Source organism: Cryphonectria parasitica, assembly GCF_011745365.1.
Source record: "Cryphonectria parasitica EP155 unplaced genomic scaffold M406scaffold_4, whole genome shotgun sequence".
Lineage (NCBI taxonomy): Eukaryota > Fungi > Ascomycota > Sordariomycetes > Diaporthales > Cryphonectriaceae > Cryphonectria > Cryphonectria parasitica.
Genome location: NW_024468912.1, coordinates 1,763,899 through 1,786,879, shown reverse-complemented (window position 1 = coordinate 1,786,879; position 22,981 = coordinate 1,763,899). Strand labels below are relative to the sequence as shown.

Here is a 22,981-nt window from a genome sequence, read left to right as displayed (position 1 = left end):
AGCTGCTCTGGCCTGGAACCCCCACCCACTGTCCAGCAGGTAGCTTTCCCCAGCTTTTCAGGGGTGATGGTTCCCCCCCACCCGTGGTCTGTGCTCGGGAACGTTTCCCGCGCAGCGCTTGACGACAGGCCAAGCATTTGCTAGCATCTCACCTTCTCCAAGTATCAAGCCCATGCATCCTACCCCCAACTAAAGCAACCACACACAGGCCCCCTGTGCCGCAGTTCGAATTATCAACACGACAGTCAAAGCTGCTCAACAAACCCCCCACGAGCAAGATAACCACCTCTGCACCTGGTGTCTGCCGGCTGTTGCCACACATCAACCATGATCAATGCATTTTTGGTCTTCAATGGCCAAGGACAACCACGGCTGACCAAGTTCTACACACAACTGGTATAATCAGCCAATGCCCTCTCTTACGCCATATGCACGCCGCTCCAATACAGCAATGGTATCCATTCCTTACTTGACTAACCCCGTTCTTCGTACTAGGACACGTCCATACAACAACGCCTCATCTCGGAAATCTTCACGCTCGTGTCCAACCGCCCCTCTGGGTCCTGCAACTTCCTCCCCCTCCCGCCGCTCCTCGCCGCCTCCGGTACCTCCCACTCCTCCTCAACCGAGCAGCAAAACGACGTGCCCTCGCTCGTGACCTACCGCCACTACGCCACGCTCTTCTTTATTGTCATCTCCACCGCGACCGAGTCCCCGCTCGCCCTCATCGACCTGATCCAGGTGTATGTGGAGGCCCTGGACAAGCTGTTTGAGAATGTATGCGAGTTGGATCTGATCTTCAACTACGAGAGCCTGCACGCCACTCTGGCCGAGATGATCGTCGGCGGCGTGGTCATCGAGACAAATCTGGACCGGATCGTGGCCGGTGTCAAGGCGCAGGGGACGGTGGCCAAGAGGCCGGTCAACGAGTCGAGGGGTTCCGGCCTGGGCGCAGGGCTGGGCATGGGCGTCTGGACCGGTAGATGAGGGATACCGGGTTGGCAACGGCGCCGGAAGCATCTGTTTGAGATACACACATCCACTCAGGATGATGACTACTGCTACTACTACTACCGCGGAGAGTGCTCTCAGTCGAGCCCTCTGATCTAGTCTGCACGCCGTGCGTCGAGACAGGCCGCGGTGCCACGAGCGACACGTGCCATGAGACAGGACCGCTCATACGACGGGGTTCTTCAAGATGACGCAATGCAAGTCCGACACGGCCATGGGAGAAGAGATGCTCGATTTTCTAAGTAGATGCTTCAACTCTACCATGCTCAGGGGGTATCTATCCCCAACCAGAACGCCGGGAATGCAGACGGGATCGTTACAAGGCCTGTTTGTACAATGACCTCCAATTGAGGCCGAGGACATGCTCTCAGCTGGTTTCTCTCTTCCGCACAGGGTTTGAAGAAGAATGCCCATAGTCAAATCCAAGACTGTTCCAAAAACTTTGGCGTAGCTAGAGTTCCTGCGTGTCAGCTCATGTCAATCCGCCACCGTAGCCATCTCATGTATGAGTGCTCACCCCGTCAAATGGTTGGCTTTCCTGCTTCCAGTCCATGAAAAGGACGGCATATGTGGCAACAGCTTCAAGCCCGCGTCAGCTCATCTAATCTCTCCCCCCCCCCCCCTTTCACCTTCTTCTCGACGTACAGACGATGCTGAACAGCTGGATCAGCTTGATGAACTTGTTCCACCGCGGCCGCGCCGTGGCAAGTGCCAGCCTCCGTTTGTACTTCTTCTCGTACCGGAGCTGCTCCTGAGGTGACAGGCTCTTGAAGTCGGGCGGCCAGACCTTCTTGGGCGGATAGAGCTCTCTTATCCTCGCGATATAAGCGGCCTCGGGCGCCGCTGCGTTCTGCGCAGCCCTTCTGATGAGGGTGGGGAGCATGATTGGATGACAAGGTTAAAAGAGAGCATACAGTAACAAGAGTAATGAAGAAGCCTCGTGAGGTATATGGACAAGTCAATCAAGGTGTAAAAGACACCGTTGGAGGGCGGATGAGAGGCTGGCTGGTGTTGAAGTTTCGTCGTTGAAAGTTACGTATAGGATGTGTTAGACTTACTCGTGATTTTCATCTATTGGGCTAAAGGGATAGGGGCGCCATCGCATGGTCATGGTCCCCTGTTGGTGCACGCCAACCCAAGCCTAGCGCCTGCCGCCTGCCGGCTTCCTACTACAGAGAGTGGACCCGCCAACCCCGCGGCTGTGTCCGACTCCTGCTGCTGCTTTTGCTGCCCTGGCTTAAATTTTTGGCCCCGCCATCATCTCTGGCAGCCCACCAAGCAGCTGCTCCGTACAACGGTGACTCAACAACCTTCTGACTTGAACAGCATCAGACGGTAGATTTGGGGAGAGAAAAGGCTCTCAGGTCAATCTGGTTGGTCAATTCCTTTTGCAATGTCATACGGTATTGTGTACTGACATTTCTGGCCATAGCAATTCGTTCTTGACCTTCCCAGAAGAAGAAAAATAAAGGCCCAGCGACAGACTGACCCAGCCCAGCATGGCTGCCACCGGCCAGGTCGTCGTCCCCGTCTCTAAGACGAAGGAGCTCAAGGGTGTAGGTTCTTTCAAGGCTACCGATAGACAGCCATTGCCCGGCACAGCATAGCACCTGCTCACATTGTCTCTTTCTAGACCGAGAAGAGGGACACTCTGGTGGCTTGGGAGAAGAAAATACAGGAGAAATGGGAAGCCGGTATGAAGCACAAAATCACAATACTTGAGAACCGAGAGGACGATCATAAGACGTACGAGAAAAGGGACTGACGAGACATGCTTCGAAACAAAGACAAGGTGTTCCAGCCCGATGCTCCTTCGACCGACGAGGTTCCCCTCCATTCCATCTCCGCTGCTGAGCTCCGCGAGAAGTACCCAAAGTTTTTCGGCACCATTGCCTACCCTTACATGAACGGCACCTTGCACGTCGGGCATGCCTTCTCTGACAGTAAGGTCGAGTTCATGGTCGGTTGGGAGCGCATGCAGGGGAAGCGCGTCCTGTGGCCGCAGGGCTACCACTGCACCGGCCTGCCCATCAAGGCCTCTGCGGACAAGATCGCCAAGGAGGTCCAGATGTTCGGCCAGGAGTTTGAGAACTACAACGAGGAGGAGGAGCTCCTCGTGGAGAAGGCCGCCAGCGGCGCGAACCCCGTGCAGGCCAAGAGCGAGGACGTTACCAAATTCAAGGCCACAAAGGGCAAGGCCAACGCCAAGGCCGTCAAGATGAAGTACCAGTTCCAGATCATGGAGGCCGTTGGCATCCCGAAGAAGGAGATCCACCGCTTTGCGGACGCGCAGTACTGGCTCGAGTTCTTCCCGCCCCTGTGCAAGCGGGATCTGTCCGCATTGGGATGCAGGATAGACTGGAGGAGGCAATTTGTCACGACCGATGCGAATCCATACTATGACGGTAAGCGATCTTGAGTGATTCCTTTTCTCCCTTTTCACCATTTGGCCAGGAGGTGTGATCCGGACTGACTTGAGGTGGTGCGGTAGCATTCATACGGTGGCAGATGACCCGCCTGCGGGAGATGAACAAGATCAAGTTCGGCAAGAGATACACCATCTACTCGATAAAAGATGGCCAGCCATGTATGGACCACGACCGGAGTGATGGTGAGGGCGTGGGCCCTCAAGAGTACACGGCCCTGAAGCTGAAGGTCCTGGAATGGGCTCCCAAGGCTGCCGAGGCCATCAAGGGCAAGCTGCCCGACGGGGCCAACATCTTCTTCGTGCCTGCTACCCTCCGTCCCGAGACGATGTACGGGCAGACGTCATGTTACGTCGGTCCTAAGCTCACCTATGGCGTCTACCAGGCTTCGGAGAACGACTACTACATTATTGGTGACCGTGCCGCTCGTAACATGGCATTCCAGGGCCTGCTGAAGGACAACGGTGTAGCCCCCAAGTCGCTGGCTGAACTCAAGGGCTCGGACTTCATCGGCACCCTGGTGCACGCGCCCCTGTCCATGCACAAGGATGGTGTTCGCATCCTGCCCATGGACACCGTCCTGGAGACGAAGGGAACTGGTGTTGTGACGAGCGTCCCATCAGACTCTCCCGATGATTATGCCACGGTACGAGATCTGGCCAAGAAGTCTGACTTCTACGGCATCCAGAAGGAATGGGCCGAGCTGGAGATTTTCCCCATTATCTCAACCCCGACGTACGGAGACATCTGTGCAAAGACCCTTGTGGAGAAGCTCAAGATCGCCTCGCCCAAGGACACGAAGCCTCTGGCTGAAGCCAAGGAACTGGCGTACAAGGAAGGTTTCTACCAGGGAACTATGCTGGTAGGCAAATATAAGGGAGAGAAGGTTGAGGCTGCAAAGCCAAAGGTTCGCGCCGACCTCATTGCCGCCGGCGAGGCATTCCCTTACGCCGAGCCCGAGGGCCAGGTCGTGAGCAGATCTGGTGACAAGTGCATCGTGGCGCTGATGGACCAGTGGTATCTGGACTATGGTGAGGAGAAGTGGAGGGACCAGGCCATTGACTGGGTGCAACATGGCCTGAACACCTACTCGACCGAGACCAAGAATGCTTTCGTGGGTGTTCTGAACTGGCTGAACCAGTGGGCCTGCGCGAGAACTTATGGTCTCGGGTCCAAGCTGCCATTTGATACCAACTTCTTGGTCGAATCCCTGAGCGACTCAACGATTTACATGGCATACTACACTCTTGTCCCCTGGCTGCACACGGATCTGTTCGGCCGGGAAAAGGGCAAGGGCAACATCTCGGCCGACCAGATGGTTGATGAGGTGTGGGACTATGTTTTCTCCAGAAGTGAACTTACCGACGAGGTACTGGAGAAGAGCAAGATCCCCAAGGCCACTCTGGAGGGCATGCGCCGTGACTTCGAATACTGGTACCCTCTGGACGTCCGTGTTTCTGGCAAGGACCTCATCCCGAACCACCTGACTTTCTTCCTCTACAACCACATTGCCTTCTTCTCTCAGGAGTATTGGCCACGTGGTATTCGTGCCAACGGCCATCTGATGCTGAACGGTTCCAAGATGTCCAAATCCACTGGCAACTTCATGACCCTGGATGATACCGTCAAGAAGTACGGTGCCGATGCCGCACGAATTGCGCTGGCAGATGCTGGTGATGGCAACACTGACGCCAACTTCGAAGAGGATGTGGCTGACAATGGTGTCCTGAGGCTGTTCAACAACCGGGAGTGGATCGAGGAGGTGTCCAAGGACCCCGATCTGAGAACAGGCCCCCTGAACTCGTATCAGGACGCGCTCTTTGACAACGAGCTGAACGTTCTCGTGGCGGATGCCAAGAGAGAATACACCGACACGAACTACAAGCTGGCCTTGAAGGCAGCATGGTTCGACTTCACCTCGGCAAGGGACTTTTACCGCGAGGCTTGTATCGGCGCCGGCATCAAGATGCACAAGGATCTCATCTTCCGCTACTTTGAGCTGCAGGCTCTAGTTCTGGTTGTCATCGCACCCCATTGGTGTGAGTGGATCTGGCTGGAAATCCTCAAGAAGCCACAGTCCATCCAGCTGGCCCAGTGGCCTGAGGTGCCGGCGGCCAACTTTGGCCTGTCTGCGGCTCGCGACTACGTCCGGCAGACGTCGAGCAACATCAACAGTGCCGAGTCGACACAGCTCAAGAAGAAGGCCAAGGGCAAGGAGACGGTCTATGATCCCAAGAAACCCAAGATGCTCACGTAAGTCTCCCTTCCTTCCCCATTGCATCCTCCATATTGGAGCCTTCCTCTCTTGCCCCTAAATTGGCTAACGCAAATCGTTCCTATACACAGCATCTTCACCACAGACAAGTACCCCGCTTGGCAAGAGAAGTACATCGACCTCCTCAGCGAGCACTGGGACACCTCGAGCAAGTCCATCAAGGATGAGAAGGCCCTCAACGACCAGATCAAGAAGGGCGGCGAGGCCAAGAAGGCCATGCCCTTCGTCAAGCAGCTCCAGAAGCGCCTCGAGGCCGGCGAGGACGCCTCGGTTGTCCTGTCGCGCAAGCTCGGCTTCGACGAGCAGGCTATCCTGCTCGAGATGGTGGCCGGCCTGCGCCGCACCACGGGCTTCTCCAAGATCGTCGTCGTACACGTGGCCGAGGGCTCCAAGACGGGCAAGGACCTGACGGATGCTGGGAAGGGGGTGGACGTGAGCAGCCCCATTGGTGCCAATGCCGTGCCCGGGGCGCCAAGCTTCATGTTTGAGAACCATGAGGGATAGATGCGAGGATGAAGTAAAAGCATAGATGCGGCGACGAAACACAAAATAGAACATAACCATTTGGAGAGGAATAGAAAATACGTGTTGCTGCTGCGAGAGCATAGGGAATTGAAGAAGAATCACCTCAATTACGTTTGGAAGACAAGCACCCAAGCTCTTGTCATGACCAATAACACAGACACCCCGTACTGTAATGTTATTACACTGGTAAAATGCAAATGCGGAAAAGGGGGGTCCTTGTCCTCAAGAAATGACTGACATAATCTTTTGACGGCCCCTTGAATGGTCAAGTAGTCTGCGGATCTAGTGCCCTATATTCATGCTACTGGCTACAACGGCTCTTCCTTCATCCTTCATATCGTACGTTGCTTGTAAACTAAACACATAGTGTAATCCTGGTACCGTCTCTCAATGACAACCAACATGGATGGGCATCTCATGCCCCAACTTCTCTGAGCTTGTGATCAAACTCCCGCTGTATCATCTCAAACATTTTGAGCACCTGTGGCAACCTTTTCTCGCCGTCGCCATCCCAGGCAGGCCCGGCAGCAGAGTCAGAGATGCTGGATCCAGGGCCTTCCGATGAGCCGGGCAGATTGAAATCTTTCTCGTTATCATCATCACTGATATCGTCGTCCCATGAATCAGCAACAACGGTCTTCTTAGCCTTCTTCCGTGAATTAGTTCCCATTGCTAGTCTCTCCGGGAGCTCAGCCTTCGGATGGTCTTCATTGTCCAGTGAGCCAGAATCGACGGCATTTTCTTCATCCAGACGCTCCTGATAAGCATCGTCGGCGTCCTGGATATCTATCATATCCATGTCGTCATTTCCAGATGTGAGGTCCATGAAGTTGCGCAAGCTCGTGACAATCGTGGCCAGGACCAGCGAGAAATCTTTCAGCCGAAACCAGACGTCGGCCCGTTTGATGTGGTTGTCTCGAACAATAGCCTCCAAGTCGCCGTGCTTGTAAAAGTGGTACAGGTAGGCGTTCCAGGGCGAAGTCGTGTCGTCTGGGAATAATGGGATGAAGGGAATGGCGGACTCTTCCAGGAACACCCCGCTACGGGTGGTACTGCAAAGCTCGTGAATGGAGTTGAAGGAGTCGTCTCCGAACCCGGAAAGTGCAGCGAAGGGCGAGCGCACCTTTGTGGGTGGGCGGCATGCATCTCCAAGGACTCTATGTACTGCTTCATTGCCATAGTTGTCCTTGGAGACACCCACTTCAAGACCCGTGAAGGGTAGATTTTGATCCGGTCTGTCAGCCAAGTGCTGGTCCACAAATGCGAACGCGTAGTTCTGGAATATATCGAGAGTTGTGCGGTTGTGGTCTCGCAGGATCCTGAGAGCAGCATCAGGCAGAGGGGGCAGAAGGATGACTGATGGCGACCGCTGGATGGTCTGCTCCCAGCTCCTGTTGATGTTTCCTACTGGAATGCGGCAGAATATATGAGCCAGAACCAGGACGACCTTTTCAAGCTTGGCGTCCATCGTGGCCTTTCTCTCGGCACTCAGGTCGTGGAAATAGCCTTCCTTCAACAGCGAGTGAAAGGCGAAGACTGCGTTCTCGGTATAATAAAGGTGTCCCACCAGACCAGCAAAGTTCAGGGGTGTGCCATCACTCCCAAGAAGGTGTTGTTGGCGGAGATACTCGATGGAGAAGCGCACGTGGTGCTTGATGGACATCTTATCAGCTGGTCCACCTAGGTATAGGCGCGTCTGGGACAGAAGGGACTGCACCGCCCGGACTGCAAAATCAGAGTTCCTCGTGTGATGCAAGAGACTCATGGTCCTCAAAATAAGTGTAGTCGAAAGAGGAAAGTGTCCACGAAGATCAGGCAGTCGGGATGACATGATTTCGTAACAACGCTCCTGCGACATGCCAGCAAATACAACATTGCCCAGCAGATCGAAGCCTCGGCGGCCGGCACGACCTGCGGCCTGGTGATAATTGAGAGACGTGAGGTACACGGAATCCCCGTAGAAGACGACCGTTTTGCAGGGCATGTCTTGGTAGCTGCTAGTTAGCAAGTAGTTATTCTTCCGTATGTCTCGTTGCGATGCTCTCCCAGGAAGACTTACTTATGCCGAGCGCCAACGTCCCCGTGGCAACAACCACCGATAAGAACCCCTTCCGAAAGAGCATCTCCACAACCTGACGATACTTGCGATTCATCCCAGCATGATGCACAGCCACCCCACGTCTGAGGGCACCAATAAGTTTCGGGTTGATCTTCCCAAATTTCAGGGAAGCGATGGTTTTCTCCAGTTCGGAAGGGGCAAACTTGGTCTCATCAGCAAAGGAGAACATAGCAAGCGGTGCTTGCGGGTCGAAATGCTCCCAAGCGCTGGAATCATGCGCTTCTCGAATATCGTCGTCTCCGCCTTCGTCGCCTCGAGGCTTTGCCTTCAACTTGGCTTTTTTTTCCTTCTCCTTGATGGCCTTCATCTTGTCACTATCCTTTTTGTACTTCTCAAACTTGCCTATTGTTTTCTTCCAATCCGGACTTGATGCCTTCCACGCGTCTTCCGCCTCGGAAAGCTGGGAGAGTAGTCCGAAAGCGATCATCTCACAGTTCGTCCGATCGTAGTTGAATAAGATAGCAGGCAGGGCTCCTTGAGCGCGAAGATCGGTAAGGAGAGACAGAGCATGCTTGCAAAGATCTCGGCGGTCGAACTCAGACATGTTGTATGAAGACTGGAGATCTTTGAGAACAGCTTCGAATGGGGATGTTCGATCCGTCATCCATGTTTCCAAGCTCTTTTTGAGCTGGCTCTCATACTCAGCCACATCAGCCTTCCTCAAGATGTATTTGTAAGACGGCTTATCACTGCCTTTAACGTGCCGAAGTGCCTTCTCAGGCTCCAAGGTTGGATCGAGGCGATGTGTCTCGGTCTGGTGTTTCGCCATTGACTCCCACAGAGTGATACAGTCTCGTGGCTCGAGGCTGATGTCTTGAAGCGTGCCGCGAGCCCGGTTGACAATACTAGCCATGGGGTGGACGTACGAAAACTGGCCTGCAGTCCCACTGCCATCATCTAAACCAGGAATGGGGAGCCTGTTGACAGGTTGCAGACCAGCGAAGGCAAGATCTTCTCGTGGCTGCGGTTCCCAGAGAAATTTCCGAAGGTCAGAGTATCGTGTCGAGTGAACGATCATCTCCAATTCGTTCCCCTTTGCCTTCTCGGACCCTTCAAGCCAGGTTCTGAACTCTCGTGGATTACCTACTGTTGCTGATAGGGCAATGATAGGGCATGGGGCCAGGAGGAGCAGCTGCTCCCAGATGACACCATCTTCTGCCTGGCCGATGCAGTGGACCTCATCGAAGATAACACGTTCAACTCTTCGAGACCACGAGTTTGGGGCTTCCGCATTGGACGGCGCCATCAGCATGATTTGGAGGATGTGGGGGACCGTGACCAGCACTTGACAACCAGTTGGGTTGTTTACCCGATAGTCCCTGGTGTGAATTGCCCACACAGACTTAGCATTGCGATTAAAAGACTTCCTGAAACGAGCCTGTATCTCAGCCGCAATTTGGTTCACGAGTGCCTTTGTTGGAGCCACGTAGACCAACACTCCATCATCGCTGTTCTTGAGCACCTTCTTCATGGCGTAGAAGGAGATGAAGGTCTTGCCCGCGGAGGTGGGTGCCACCACAAACAAGCTCTTGTCAGCGTCAATGGCATCGAGAACCCTGCGCTGCCATGCATCTGGGTGAAAAGGTACGCGAGGATCAGGCGCAGGATCGAAGCTCCGCTCGAGGACTGGACCACAATACCGAAGCTGGAAGTTAATCCCAGCAGGTACATCCGGAAATTGGACGGTGTTTCCAGATTTATTGAGACGCAGCGCCGTAGACCACATGAGCGCTGCGATGTTCATGCCCATCGTCGTGGACCGTCCTACCTTTGCCAAAATGTTGGCAAGGGTGTTGCAAGCGTAGAGAGCAACCTCTCCCTCGATCGCAGCTTTGGCATGGTCTGACATTCCATTCAGGTATTTGACTACCTTGGAATATCGCCTGACAAGGTCGGGTTCCATGTCAAAAGACTTGCGCTCCTCTTTCCAGAGGAGTAGTGCGCCGTCTGCTTTGGCGCCGGCCTTTCCCTTTCTTACGGCTTCAGCAGCTTCTAAGGCAAGTTGCTTCCCACTCTTCGCTTTGGCTTTCTTTCCACCCTTCATCGTTGTGGTCTTGACAGGCTGCGGCTGCTTTGAGGAGCTGGCAGGAGACTGATTTGGCTCTTCCGCCACGACAACAATGATCTCCGGATCGATGATCTTTCCCGTGGCATTCGTCAAACTTGCAGAGTATTGAAGGTGGGTCGCCATGAACCTCTGCTCGCTTCTCAACTCCCACTTCGTCTTGGTACGAGGAGGCCGCTTAATATCAATGGAAACACGCGAGTTGTGCCAGTGGGTGAGCTCCTTGAAAATTTTGGGTAGGTGGTCCCGCTCAACAACGGAGGTAGGTTTGATGTGAACGTCCTCAAGGTAGTTGTCTAGGACTGGATGTGAGAATGGAAGCACGCTATTTTCTCGTGTGCCTGCGCTAGCAGCACTGAAGCCAAGCTCGGGCTGCTTAGGTGGCGGGTTATTCCACGATATGTCAACACCAGTGATTTGCTTGACTCTGTGTGCAAATTCCTGGGCTTCAAGGACCAAAAATTTTGGGAGGCTAGGACAATGTCGCGATTCCAAACAGTTGAGAAGCCTGCCATCCAGCAAGTCGAACGAGTCCCAGACGACGTTATTTGGCACTAGATCGAGAGCAGTCCTGCAATAAGACGAGAAGTCTGAGACAAACTTGATCCGTGATGCATTCTTTGGTAGGCCGACTATCTGTTCGATAGACCGTCGAGACAGTGGCAATCTCCTTAATAGAACCAGATGAACAACGTACTGAGCTGCCCAGGAGCAGAATTCTCGCGACTCTGGACCATTGGTCTTGGCCATGGCACAAAGGGCATAGATGGCAGTGAGCTCACGGCTCGTGAGGCAATTGCCATCTTCCCATGGAGTCCAGTCCTGGATTGAACCACGGACGTCGTTCAGGAGATAGGGATCAAAGGAAAAGACGGGTGTTTCCTCGCCGGATGTTGGGCAGAGGAGTGGATTCGCCTTCCAGTAGGAAGAGGGCGAAACGACTGAGCAGTATACCTTGAATGACGGGGCTCACGCGTCAGCATCAGGACATGTAAAGGACATAAACTGACCAAATCTTTGGCATACCTTTGAGCTGGCGAACTCAAGCCCATTAATGAATGCAAGGCTATACCCCCTAACCCCAAGCTCCCGCACGATGCTCATGTGTGTAGTAGTAGAGTTTCTCGACAATGAGCCAAAGGTCTTGGCGTCGAGGCAGAGGAAGAAGTGGACCGCATTCTCTTGAAGATACTGCTCGAAACCCTGGTCATCCAAGCTCGCGAACTCGAAGCAGACCGCATCGCTGCCACCGCGGCTAGGATCAGGTATGGCAGCATGTGAACGCTGAAGGTGACGAATCATGATGGCGCGTATCAAGAGATGTTTGCTTGTAAGAGACTCTGGAAGAGTATCTCCTGGGAGACAAAGTCGTTCCTGGTCGCGAAACCAGACAATGTGAAAGTTGCAGCCTCGGTCCTTCAGCTTCTGCAGGAAACTCTCTACCGCGTGAACTGCGTGGACGAGTTGAAACCCATCTAATAAAACGGATCAGACGCGTCAAAGAAGAAGAACAGGACAGCATTATGCGGCGGATGCATGCGAAGAGAGGAGTAGGAGGAGCAGGAGGAGGAGGAGGAGGAGGAGGAGGAGGAGGAGGAGTGGGCTTGCCTTGGAGATCAACGCGAGCCTTGTGAATGCAATGCAGCATCAGTGCGTCGCCATGAATGACAAACAGCTCCTTGCCTGCGAAATCACCGATGAGATCGACCTTGAGAGGGCTAAGTGACTCGTACCAAGCGTCAATCGCTTCGTGAACATCTTTTGAGGATGTCATGATAGTGAGTGGTTGTTGTTGCTGGCGTTGTTGTTGTGGTTATCGTCTTTAAGGGTGAGGGGAGTTGAAACAAGAGTTGGTGATTTAAATACGTTAAGTGTTTGGGTGTTGGGTACTGTTTGTTCTGATGCGGTGGTTTGCGTTGGGTCGGGAGCCAGTGAGCACTGCACATGCAGCATGCAGTATGCAGGCCTCTTGCATATGAACGACACGTCGGCAACTGTGCGCGGGTGGCAGTTGCCCGACCCAGCAGCAGAGCAACGATCATCCGTGGCGACGCCTGCCAACCGCAGCAGACATTTTGCACAGCCTACCTGCCTTGCTTCCACCTGGATCTGCCATAGCAAGTAACTAAGTACTTACCTGAGGTACCTTCACAACCTCGACCTCAGCGCCTGCCCAAATATTTGAGTAAGTACTTACTTACCCAGCCTGGTTGTCGAGGTGACCGAAAGAGTTCCTACCTAACTGGACCTACCTTTGATCTGCAAATTCCTCGCCAAGAATGGTGAGATCATAACGTAGCCGAAACATATTTATCATAATTATTGGAGGATCTTGCTCGTTGGTGACTTGCGACCATGTCTTTCAGTCCGGAATTACACCCATGCCGAACCATGTTGATAATATGGGCACACGTCTCTATTAGAAGGCTACAAGCCACATAGCCTTAAGTAGAACCTACCATCGCCGATGTGTAAAGTAAGTAATCATCCATCAGTACATCTCAGTCATCAAGAAGAGAACTTGGGGTTAGTCTCCTGACAGAGCATCCCATCGGGCGTCATATGATAGACACCCTGTTCAGCTTCATCCTGACGTTCAGACAGGGTCCATTGGAAGACGTGCGACCTGTCCTTGTATGGCCTGATATCATACAACCCACCTGGCATCACCGGCTTGTGACCGTAGTGCACCGTCAGGGTCTTGAAAGGGGCCTTCCTTGGGAAAGCTTGATCACGCAGGTAATGGCAGATCCTGCTGGCGGCAAACGAGAGCCTGCCCGTGATGATAAGCTTCTCTTTATTCTCCTCCTCCTCTTCCTCCTCAAAGTCCTGGAAGAACTCGAGGTGTTGGAGCTGCCGGAACGAGGCCAGGGCACGGTAGATGTGTTGCGGCCATTCGCCCTCTGGACAGACATCAACAGCCAACTCCTCGATGTGCGGACAGCCCTCTGAGATAGCCAACAAATCCTCCGCGCTGACGGACTGCTCCCATTCTACCGGTTTCTGTGTGGGAATCTGGTGAATCTTCAACCTGCGCAGGCTCGGCCCATGCCTCAACAGATTGTCCAGGCCTATACTGACAAGCCTCCGGACCGTTATAGCCTCAAGGGGGCTTGTGATGTCATCATAAAACATTCGCAGGTCTTGTTGCTCGATGTCGGCAGATCTGGCCATGCCCAACCCCAGATCCACTTCGCGGAGGGCCGTGAGCCATGGCAGGAGCTGCAGCCCTAGGTCCGAGTCCGCCGTGTGTAGACGCCGGAGGCGGGACCAGTCAAAAATCGAACCCCAGCTCACCTCCTCGCGCACGGCCAGCGGATACCCATCGCTATGGCACAGACTGGATGGCTGCCAGTGTGGCCAGGGGCTTCCATAAAAACAAATCCCCTCCTGCGCGGGCCGGCCGAACGGATATGCAGCAACCTCGAGCTCCTCAAGAGCAACAACCGGCCGCTCAGCCTCGGTGAAGCCGAGCCCGGTATACTCCTTGAGTGGTGAAAACGTGAAACACCCCGGCTTGGGCAGGCCGACCTTCAGTGTGAGCTTGCGGAGGTTGGGGCAGGACTGGAGCACGCGCCTGAGGGGCAGCATCGTGTTGAAGCACTGTGCCGCATCTACATACTCACACCTGACGTCGAGTGAATACAGACTCCTGCTGTTTACCAACTGTTCAAGCACGTAAGCTTTCGAGCGGTCTGCGTTTCGGGCGTGAGGGTCCGGAGGGGAGGGCAGTGGCACCGGCGCGACGGTCCCGTTTTCATGCACAACGCGGCCGGGAATCGAAACGACGTGGAGACGGATCGTAGGACGGTCCTGCAGGAACGCAAGCACTGGTTCAGGTATGGCATCTTGATATTGCCATGCCAGATCGCGCAGGCCAGACAGCTTGATAATGAACCGACCCAGTTCAGCCATCAGGGCCGGTGTTGCGCCGGCACCAGAGATGGTGAGGCGTCGGACGTCAGGAAGGAAACCAAACTTGTCCAAATATTCCATACGGGCACGGGCCTGTTTCTCCCCTTGTACATCCCTGTCCCAAACGCGCAGGTTGAGTGTGATCTGTCGATGTTGGGCGTGCCGGGCCAGGTCATAGAAAGTAGGGCTTACGAGGGCCAGTGTCGATAAAGTCTTTGGGCTGTCGGCCTCAAGCACGTCCACGATCATGACGAGGATATCAGACCCCAGATCTTCTAGGGAAGGGAGTCCTGAGACTAGTCGGGTATCTTGGCGACGTTGCTTTCGCGTCTTTGGAATTGCTGGCTTCTTTGGAGGACGCCGACCTTTGCGGGGCCTTGGGTGTCTCCAGCAAAAGAGCCCTCCTAACAATGAAGGCGAACTTAAGACCATGGTGATGATGATGATGATGACTTTGTTGTTCTTTTTGTTGTTGATGATCAGCGATGTTGGCGCAACAGGTCGATCTAAACATCTCGACGCATGGAATGAGGCCTTCATCCAAAGTGCAGTTCCCAACTCCTCATTCTGCCTGGCCAAGACTGCCTTAGCCTTCAACTCTGGCAGTCAACGAGTGACGGCACGCTATGCTGACTGCAGATGGACCTGCATGCTCACTCTCCAGATCACAGGCGACAGAGACCAGGATCCAGCCTGTTGGACCTGGCCATGATCAATATGAGAGAGCGATGTGAGTCGATAAACCAAACTAACAAGAAGAGGAACGATGGAATGTCCAAAACACGGTAGTCACGGGTCGAAGGTTGGCCAGATGAGAAGCTCAATGGTGATGAAGCCTGGCTGTGAGGTCGTAAAGAGGAAGGAGACGATCTGCGCCACAGATAACGCTCGACCCCCAGGTCAAGTGTGGCTCAGTCACACCAGCCACACCTCTGCGCTGTGGAAATAATCTTAAAATTGGCTATTATGGCAGTTCCTCTTTCTCTCTCCACTCCCCGGATCTAGCGCCTTTTACTACTCACGTAGCGTAAATAGTACACTTCTGGTGGCCCGCTATAGCCGCCTCGTCTGCTTTCTCGTCACATTCCTGCTTTCTTTTCTTCAAGTTTTGGCCTATTGATACGTTCACGAATAGCTTGCCAGGAAGAGGATTACAAGCTTGGAGGAGGGGGTGCTCACGCAATACTACACCATGCAGCTGCTCATGCAGGTGGTGCAGATTATTCGACGGGCTATGACATATCCCCTGTCTTTGGCCCCTGTCAGTATGATTGAGGCTTCTTTGGAAGGTTGTCGTCAAGCTTGCAACAGGGGCGGGACGGTCCTGCCTTCCTCTCTCCGTGCGTGTGTATGTCTATCTATCTAGGCAGAATTCGATAGGCTGCAGGCATCTTTTGCAAGGCCATAAAGAAGAAAAAGGTAACAGATCAGACCCGCAGATCAGCAGCATTCTTGGCGTCAGGCGGCTGCTGCTGCTGCTGCTGCTGACCGTTGACAGTTGCTCACCGATCCCTCCCTGGCTCTGAGGCATTTCGCTCGACTTTTGACGAGGGGGCCACACAAGCACTGCTCTCTGCCTGCTCCGTGCATCGTTTTCCAATTCAAAGGTCCACCCTCTTCTCTTCTCCTGATCCACCAAGGACCAAACATGTCGACATAAACAAGAAACGGGGGTACAGGGGTGGGGGGTGGGTTTTGTTGAACAAGGTCGCACTCAGCTGCCGTGGCCTTTCCCCTTCCCGGGATGTTTGTCCCAAAAAACCTGTCTCCTGTGGTGCTCCGCCAAATCCTACGCCCGCTTAGGCCGGAGCATATCAGACAAAGATCTAACCTCGCATAGTAATACAGCAATGTCACCCAAGGCAAAAGTCAAAACCTGATGCTGTATGACTGTAACTTGTCCAACCTCTTTATTTTTTATTTTTTATTTTGTTTGACGATAGTTACATTCTTGTTACGACGCGACACAATAGCGCCTCACTTGTTGGTCACAAATCCTCCCCCCGTGTCTCTCCACCCGTCAGAAAGGAGGGTCCTCAGCCTTTCCAAAGGGGGCTCGACCCGGGCTTATTGCCTGCTCCAGAACAGTTCCTTATCTGAATTGCGGCTCCACAGGGGTCAAATCGTCGCTACAACCTTGTCACAAGTTGCCTTGAACGAAACAAAGCTGGACGGCTGGCTGCTTTGCGTTCAGCTTTTTAGTTTTCTTTTTTTTTTTTTTTCCTTCTTCCAAAGCGCGCCCCCCCCCCCACCTGTTCCCCCCTTCTCTCTCACCTCTCTCGCTCGGCTCCATGGGTCCCACCGCAACCTCAATTGTTTGGCGGGCTGTTTGAAGAGCCGAGTGACTCTTGCCCCAGAGTTCCCCTTCTTTTTCATCATCTTCTTTTCGCCCCAGAAGCACCGACCAAGGAAGTCTTGAAAAAGCCTCGGCGCTGCCCACCACCCCTGGGGCCGCCGATGGAGCACTCAATGGGAAGAGACGAACGACCTCGCGCATCCACTCTCACTACACACGCAGATCCATCTCTTTCACTCACTACTTGACTGGCCTCTTTCCTGGTCAGAACCGAAAAGAAAAAGAGAAACAAAAAGGAGCGCAAATAATTGCAACGCCCACACATTATACCAGATCGATCTGCTCTTCAGGGCCCCCAGTCAACCAGGCCACCACGCGATTCTTATCCTTGGGGCCAAGAGATCGCCAATCTTTAGATCTCAACCCAAAGAAGATCTCTGAAAGGTCTCCCCTTCCCGCGCCTAGGATCATACGAGAGTAAATCCTCATAATTGCGTACACACACACACGAAAAGAAAGAGATGCGCTTCCCTCATCTCGTGGCCGCCACCCTGACAGGCGTGCCGGGCCTGGTCTCAGCGGACCCTTCATCGAGTTCCAGCTGCACAACAACCACAAGCACCCTCACCTCCTCCTCCACGGTGTCCGTGACGCTGCCGAATACAAACAACCCCTGGTCCTCATCGATATCGACAGCAAACTTCACCATCACTGACACCGTAACCACCTACTCGACCACATCCACCCCACTCGTCATCATCACGGGCGGCAACAGCACCTTCTCCGTCTCGCCCACGTCTACTACGCCCGCCACCGTGTCTTCCAATGTGGCCGCCGCCGGCGAGGGCCTCGCGGGGGACAGCAGCATGCTGGGGCTGGTCGTCTTCTTTGCGCTGTCCCTGTGTTTGCTGTGAGGACACAGGCCGTGGCTCTTGATCCTCTTTTTCGTTTATTCCTGCTTTCTGCTTTCGGCGATACGAGTCATGGAACAATTTTTTCTCTCTTTTCTTTTTTCTCTTGGGACGACATGATACCACCAGGGATTGCATCACGAAGCATCATGGCAGGGCACTGGAGTTTTTGGATACTTCGAACTACCCTTGCGAGGGACTTCATCTGGGGAAGGGCATCTTAACGCGGTTTCGGGGGTTTTTTCCCTCTCTATTCTTTCTTCCTTCTTTCTTCGGAGTTGGGCTCTCATGATGGTCAAGAGACGGACCGGCCAGCCTGTCCGGGATTTTGGAATGAGGCAGTACGGCTTAATGCATAATGTAGACAGGATCTATGGAAAAAAAGCAGGGCTTCTACCTTCTCTCAAGACTCTCGCGTCCTTCTTGCCTCTCCCTCCACCGTGCACAATCACTTGTGCGCGCCATTGTCCTTGTTCTGATGTGCACCCTAGTCTTCCGAACAATGGTGCGAAAACCCAACAAGTGACGATAACATGCGCTCGCTCTGTCGCCCTGATCCGGTTCCACAAACTTGTGGCGGCGCTCATCTCGACCCCTCTCGTATGCCACTTCCTGACCTCTACAAAGTTTGTTTTCCCCCTCTCTCCGCAGCGCTTGCGTACCCATCACACAGCCAAACGATTTCCTCACCGCAAACATCGAACACCGCAGTCCGCAACGGCAGTAACGTGGGACGCAGATGATCATCATCGTATGCAGCTCCACGACAGGATTTCTTGGAAACGGGTGGCCCTGCTGTGAGAGCGTCACCACATGATGTTTCCACTGCATCTTCTCCCCTTCCCCTCTTTTCGCCTCGAATTGCCGTGCTGGGTATGTTGTGCTTGCCGTCTGAACTCAGCACTTGTGAAAAACCCGCCCAACCTGTCGCGTCGGACAAGTAAGTTGGCGGCGCCCGTGGCCGGAAGCGGGCGGCCCAGCAAGATGTGCTCGAGTTGCAGGAATGTCTGTGTGTCTCTCTCTCTTCCGCCCGAGTGGAGTGTCGTGTCTTCTACCGAGAGAAGTTGTGCTCGCGGTCCCGTCATTCAAGCGGCAACGGAAACCTGCGCGGGCGCCTCATCCTGCTCGGGTTCTGGCTCGGGGCTTTCGGGCTTGGGGAGATTATCCTGTGGCGCAAACACGAGCACAGAAGAAGGTCAGTCCAACCGCCCACAAGTGTTTACCAAACCGAAAAAGAAGAAGAAGAAGAAGAAAAGGGGGGGGGGGCGGCAGAGGAAGGTCCTCCTGACCTGGCGTAATGGCTAGGTCAAGACGAGATGAGTCGGCTCAGGAGGGAAGGGTTGCCTTACTACCTCATATATGACGCGAATCATCAGGCTGCAGCTCGGGCACACTGCGATATCCGTCTCCTCGTCCTGGAGGTCCGCGAGGGCAATCTGGAAGCGGTCGCCGCAGGGGCATGGATAGAAGTAGGTCTGCAGGGCCTCGTCATAAGTCATGTCCTCGATTTCGACCTCGTCGTAGACGGAAATTTCCTCTTCGTCGGACATTTTGTGTTGGTGTGAGTCTGATGCTTCAGGCTGGGTTAATCTCTAGTTTGAGAAGATGAGGTGTGTGGTGTTTGAGTCGAGGGCGCAAAGCAGGAGGGGGGGTGTTGTGGTTGTGGTCGCGAGGTTGCTCCCAAAAAGTTGAGTCGACGGTGTGGCAAAACTTCTGACAGGCCTATCAAAGTGAGTAGTGCCGGCCTAGGCGCTGATGGGATTTGAAGATTGCCATACATAGAAGGCGGTCAAGTGAACCCCCCCCCCCCCTGTACCATGGACTTTACTAATGGCTGTTAGTACCATTATACATGCCGACACCCTCTGTCACCAGCCTTTCCGACCAGGTTTTTCCATTCCCATATTGTATTCATGCTGCAAACTCCCCCAGATCCCAATCTGCCTATTGGGACGAAATACTGTATCCTGTCGAGGTATGATTGGCCTCTTGATGAATTGCTAATTACCACCTGTCTCATACTTTGAATGTCTGGTAATTAATCTGGCTTTCATGGTCTGGTTTCCGTCACACTTTACAGAAGAAGAGTATAGACTACTCAAGTGATATCTAATCACCTTTCAAACTTCAGGCTTCTTTGTGCTCTTCCAGTCCTTTACATCAATCTGGCCATCACAGTGCTATGTTCTTCTTCAAGGTGTGTTTCATGCGCAAACGACAGCCTCTGGCTGCTACATTGGCAAATATGATTTATACGAAGCAGACTAGTGAGTGACCCACCCTTCAACTGGCCATCTATTCCTTAGGGCTGTATGACATCTACTCCTCTGGTATGCCTCAGGAAAGTGGAAGAGATCGGATCCCACGCTGAGGCAGAGGCGCTGTGAAACAAGCAGGGACCTCAACCCGTAAAGATGAGTCTCTAGAGAACCTACAGACTATGTTCATCACTTTCCAGTTAAAGAAGCCATGCCCTGGTTAGCAGTTCAAAATCCTAAGTGAAACTCAGAGGCCCCAAAGGCACCTCCACACTTGTGAATCGATCCCGGCCTCTGTCAAGTACACGTCGACGCCTGGACACTCATCAGTGACAAAATATGAAGATCATGCTGCATGCAACCCGACATAAGTGGAAAATGATAGTAATTCAGCGGAGCAAGCAACTGAACTCCAAGTCCTTGGCCCAGCAACAACCAAACTTCGACGCCTTTTCCAAGTGCATTCCCATTCATGAATATTGTCCACCACAGTCCTAATCGCACCCTTCTCCAAACCTCTATCCCCTTAGCAAAGCCATCAATGATTAGTCCTCATGAAAGAAAACATCAGTCCAACTTGACCAGCCCTGGCCCTCTTCTATCCAGATACCAGTAAATGAAACCTCTAGAAGTAAGTTAAGTACTCAGTATCACAATCTCAGCATCACCCTGATCAACCAGCTACTAAACACTCCACAGAAAATGTCTCCATCCTACCACCCAGGTCCTCCCAACTACACCCTCCAACCTAAAAAAAACCCCCTCGACCAAACGACCGCCCTCTCCATCATCAACATCCCCCCCTCCACCACCGTCCGCGACCTCATCCGCAGCATCATGTCCGTCGGCCCAACAGGCCGCATCCTGTTCGCCCGCCTCTACGAAACCCCCTCGAGCAGCAGTCCCACCCCCGCCAAAACAGCCAAGGTCGCGTTCGCCACGCGCGCAGAGGCCCAGCGCCTCTTCGTTATCGCACACCAGGGCCTGTTCCAGGTGCAGGGCGCCACGGTCCGCGCGTTCTGGAGCAGCGAGCTGTGGACGTCGCTCGAGTGCGCCGGGCCCATCTCGCGCGTGCTGATCATCCAGGGCCCGCGTGAGGTCGTCAACCAGAACAGGCTGCGGCAGTATTTTCAGAACAGGCTGAGGAGGTGCGATACCGAGCATTTCGTCTTTACTGAGTTGAATAATGAGCCGGAGAGAGAGGGTGGTGGTGGTAATGGAGGCGCGTCTGGTCACGTGCAGGCTATCTGGCGGTTTGGGAGCTGGTTTGATCAGGCCGAAATGGCAGTCGAGTGCCTCAAGAGAGACTTTCCACTCCTGGTTACTGTTCGCTATGGGTATGATCCTTGCTGCTGCTCACCTGGTCCAGCTGCCAGGGTTCTTTGGAACTCGTAAAGAGAAACGCGCAATGTGGCCGTGGTACAGGAAGGAAAGAGGGCCTTCTGTTTTCCTGTTCCTGTTTAATTCAAAGGGTGTTATAGGCGAAAGAACCCAGAATCATTGACCTCAAATGTACATACCCTGCTAAACTCTACAGATAATCAACGAGAGAACCATTACAACCTCAATGCGCGTGCTTTCCCCTTCCCTCACTTCAGTTCAGGTGGTTCAGCAACAATGTCGACAGCCTGCTAATCTCATCTGCATCCCGCCTGATGTCAGGATCACCAGGCTGGAGAGCCTTGGCCTCGTCGATGAGACTCTGCGCCTCCAGCAGATCCCCTGTCAGCCTCGCCGCCTGCGCCGCCTTGTACAACAATTTAGCCCTCTGCCGCGGGCTGGGTGTCCACCAGGTGCCCAACACATTGCTAACCGTTTCGGCGGCGCGGCAGTTGCCGTCCACGCGCCACCGCGCGTCATCCATCTCCATCTCGTCGTCCAAATCGTAGCCGCGCATGTCGCTGAGAATGGCCTGCGCCTGGTTGCTGTACAACGTGAACAGCAATTCGGCCATTTTGTCTAGCACGCCTCGACCGTACAACGACTGTACTCGCGGCCAGTTGCGCCTCACGGCCATGCGCCGCAGCAGTGCAGTGGCGGTGGACCATTTTTCGCCGGCCTCGAAATAGTCACCGGCATGGAAGAGCACATTTCCTTCGTCCTTGAGTTGAACTAGAGAGGCAACGAACTCGTCGGCGTCGGGAACAGCATCGCTCTGCATCTCCTCCACGGCAGAGGCAGCAAGGGCACGGTCGACCGTGCCTGTAATCTTGACGTTCAGAAAGCCGCGGTAGTGGTCGCAGAAGGGCTGTAGGAGGCGTTTCTGCGCGGCGAGGGTGTCGTAGCTCGGGTCTGCGTTCTTCATGAAAGGGTCGAGCATGTCGATGGTGTGTTCTGCGGTCGCCACCTCGTGCCCGCTGACCGCCGGGTCGGAGAGATCGCGCGCGAGAGCGTCGAGATCACGCCCGCGGATAAGTATGTCGCAAGTGTTGTACTCTCGTTGCCCTTCTTCGTCGAGGGTACCCTGGTTCAGCACTTGATACATCATGACCGCACCGCGAAAGTCTCTGGCGACCGACCAAGTAAGGATCCTCGTTGCTAAGACTACAATGTGCACATGAAGCTTGGTCAAGATTCGTGCGACGGGGATACCCCTCAGAGAGATGCCCACAAACTCGTTTCCTTTAATCATCGTGGCGCGGGCTTCGTGATGGACCTGGCGGCAGGTGAGCAGAATGGCCGTGTGGAATAGGTGCGTGATCTGCACAGGCCGGTGTCTCCTTTCCAACTCTGTGAGCTTGCCCAGGGGTTCAGGACAGAGCAGGTGTGCATAGACGCGGTTCCTTATCTCCGCGGGAAAGTTCAGAAAGGGAAATGCCATGACTACGGTGGAGGGCGAGGGCAATGCTTCTCAGTTAACAAGACAATGTGAATCGAGACAACCGTTTATCTGTCTCGAGCAGTCGTGGACAAGCTGGCGCGGGAGGTCTCCGGTTACTCTTGTTCCTGAGCAGCACCTTTGTGACGTCGTCGTCGTCGTCGTCGTTGTTGTTGTTGTTGTTGTTGTTGTTGTTGTTGTTGGAGTAGTGGCAAGTTAAGCATTGGAAAGGTGTCCAAGAATCTGAGAGCCTTTAAAGCCCAGTGCCGAGGACCCCGATTGCTACGCACGGAAGTTAGTTGCCGTTGCACAAATGCCATGTATGCTTGAAACGTTTGGGGGTGGCAAGTACGACATCGTGG

The 22,981-nt window shown here is 53.9% G+C and overlaps 9 protein-coding genes across 9 annotated transcripts; 4 read left to right on the top strand and 5 right to left on the bottom strand.

Moving 5' to 3' along the window:
- Positions 1-327: 327 nt before the first annotated feature.
- Positions 328-1,446, top strand: M406DRAFT_351144 (putative AP-3 adaptor complex subunit sigma; the record flags this gene model as incomplete). Its single annotated transcript, XM_040922599.1, has 2 exons — positions 328-396; positions 496-1,446. The coding sequence occupies 2 exons, from the start codon at positions 328-330 to the stop codon at positions 985-987; spliced, it is 561 nt and encodes a 186-aa protein (XP_040776719.1). The 3' UTR covers positions 988-1,446.
- Positions 1,447-1,510: 64 nt separating this feature from the next.
- M406DRAFT_257371 (uncharacterized protein) lies at positions 1,511-1,894 on the bottom strand (the record flags this gene model as incomplete). The annotated part of the gene is made up of 2 exons (XM_040917172.1): positions 1,511-1,590; positions 1,657-1,894. The coding sequence occupies 2 exons, from the start codon at positions 1,892-1,894 to the stop codon at positions 1,511-1,513; spliced, it is 318 nt and encodes a 105-aa protein (XP_040776718.1).
- A 448-nt stretch (positions 1,895-2,342) lies between these two features.
- Positions 2,343-6,342, top strand: M406DRAFT_289980 (leucyl-tRNA synthetase). Its single transcript, XM_040918883.1, has 6 exons — positions 2,343-2,384; positions 2,444-2,567; positions 2,645-2,705; positions 2,799-3,416; positions 3,503-5,690; positions 5,784-6,342. The coding sequence occupies exons 2-6, from the start codon at positions 2,511-2,513 to the stop codon at positions 6,214-6,216; spliced, it is 3,357 nt and encodes a 1,118-aa protein (XP_040776717.1). The 5' UTR covers positions 2,343-2,384; positions 2,444-2,510; the 3' UTR covers positions 6,217-6,342.
- Positions 6,343-6,652: 310 nt separating this feature from the next.
- M406DRAFT_257472 (P-loop containing nucleoside triphosphate hydrolase protein) lies at positions 6,653-12,195 on the bottom strand (the record flags this gene model as incomplete). The annotated part of the gene is made up of 6 exons (XM_040917177.1): positions 6,653-7,606; positions 7,682-8,223; positions 8,297-9,515; positions 9,666-11,375; positions 11,448-11,896; positions 11,934-12,195. The coding sequence occupies 6 exons, from the start codon at positions 12,193-12,195 to the stop codon at positions 6,653-6,655; spliced, it is 5,136 nt and encodes a 1,711-aa protein (XP_040776716.1).
- Positions 12,196-12,929: 734 nt separating this feature from the next.
- On the bottom strand, positions 12,930-14,585 carry M406DRAFT_68171 (uncharacterized protein; the record flags this gene model as incomplete). Its single annotated transcript, XM_040925151.1, has 1 exon — positions 12,930-14,585. The coding sequence occupies one exon, from the start codon at positions 14,583-14,585 to the stop codon at positions 12,930-12,932; it is 1,656 nt and encodes a 551-aa protein (XP_040776715.1).
- Positions 14,586-16,922: 2,337 nt separating this feature from the next.
- M406DRAFT_356042 (uncharacterized protein) lies at positions 16,923-17,619 on the top strand. Its single transcript, XM_040923338.1, has one exon. The coding sequence runs from the start codon at positions 17,154-17,156 to the stop codon at positions 17,544-17,546; it is 393 nt and encodes a 130-aa protein (XP_040776714.1). The 5' UTR covers positions 16,923-17,153; the 3' UTR covers positions 17,547-17,619.
- Positions 17,620-18,844: 1,225 nt separating this feature from the next.
- On the bottom strand, positions 18,845-19,093 carry M406DRAFT_38344 (uncharacterized protein; the record flags this gene model as incomplete). Its single annotated transcript, XM_040924056.1, has 1 exon — positions 18,845-19,093. The coding sequence occupies one exon, from the start codon at positions 19,091-19,093 to the stop codon at positions 18,845-18,847; it is 249 nt and encodes an 82-aa protein (XP_040776713.1).
- Positions 19,094-20,417: 1,324 nt separating this feature from the next.
- On the top strand, positions 20,418-21,196 carry M406DRAFT_68169 (uncharacterized protein; the record flags this gene model as incomplete). The annotated part of the gene is made up of 2 exons (XM_040925150.1): positions 20,418-20,432; positions 20,501-21,196. 2 exons carry the CDS (start codon positions 20,418-20,420, stop codon positions 21,194-21,196), a joined length of 711 nt encoding a protein of 236 aa, XP_040776712.1.
- Positions 21,197-21,395: 199 nt separating this feature from the next.
- Positions 21,396-22,622, bottom strand: M406DRAFT_329622 (uncharacterized protein; the record flags this gene model as incomplete). Its single annotated transcript, XM_040920446.1, has 1 exon — positions 21,396-22,622. One exon carries the CDS (start codon positions 22,620-22,622, stop codon positions 21,396-21,398), a length of 1,227 nt encoding a protein of 408 aa, XP_040776711.1.
- Positions 22,623-22,981: the final 359 nt, after the last annotated feature.

Bases quoted from the DNA above. Each gene is read 5' to 3' on its own strand.
- M406DRAFT_289980 (XM_040918883.1), top strand. From the start codon at position 2,511: ATGGCTGCCACCGGCCAGGTCGTCGTCCCCGTCTCTAAGACGAAGGAG. The intron at 2,568-2,644 runs GTAGGTTCTTTC...GTCTCTTTCTAG, and splicing joins AGACGAAGGAGCTCAAGGGT to ACCGAGAAGAGGGACACTCT. The intron at 3,417-3,502 runs GTAAGCGATCTT...GTGGTGCGGTAG, and splicing joins TGCGAATCCATACTATGACG to CATTCATACGGTGGCAGATG.
- M406DRAFT_356042 (XM_040923338.1), top strand. From the start codon at position 17,154: ATGCGCTTCCCTCATCTCGTGGCCGCCACCCTGACAGGCGTGCCGGGC.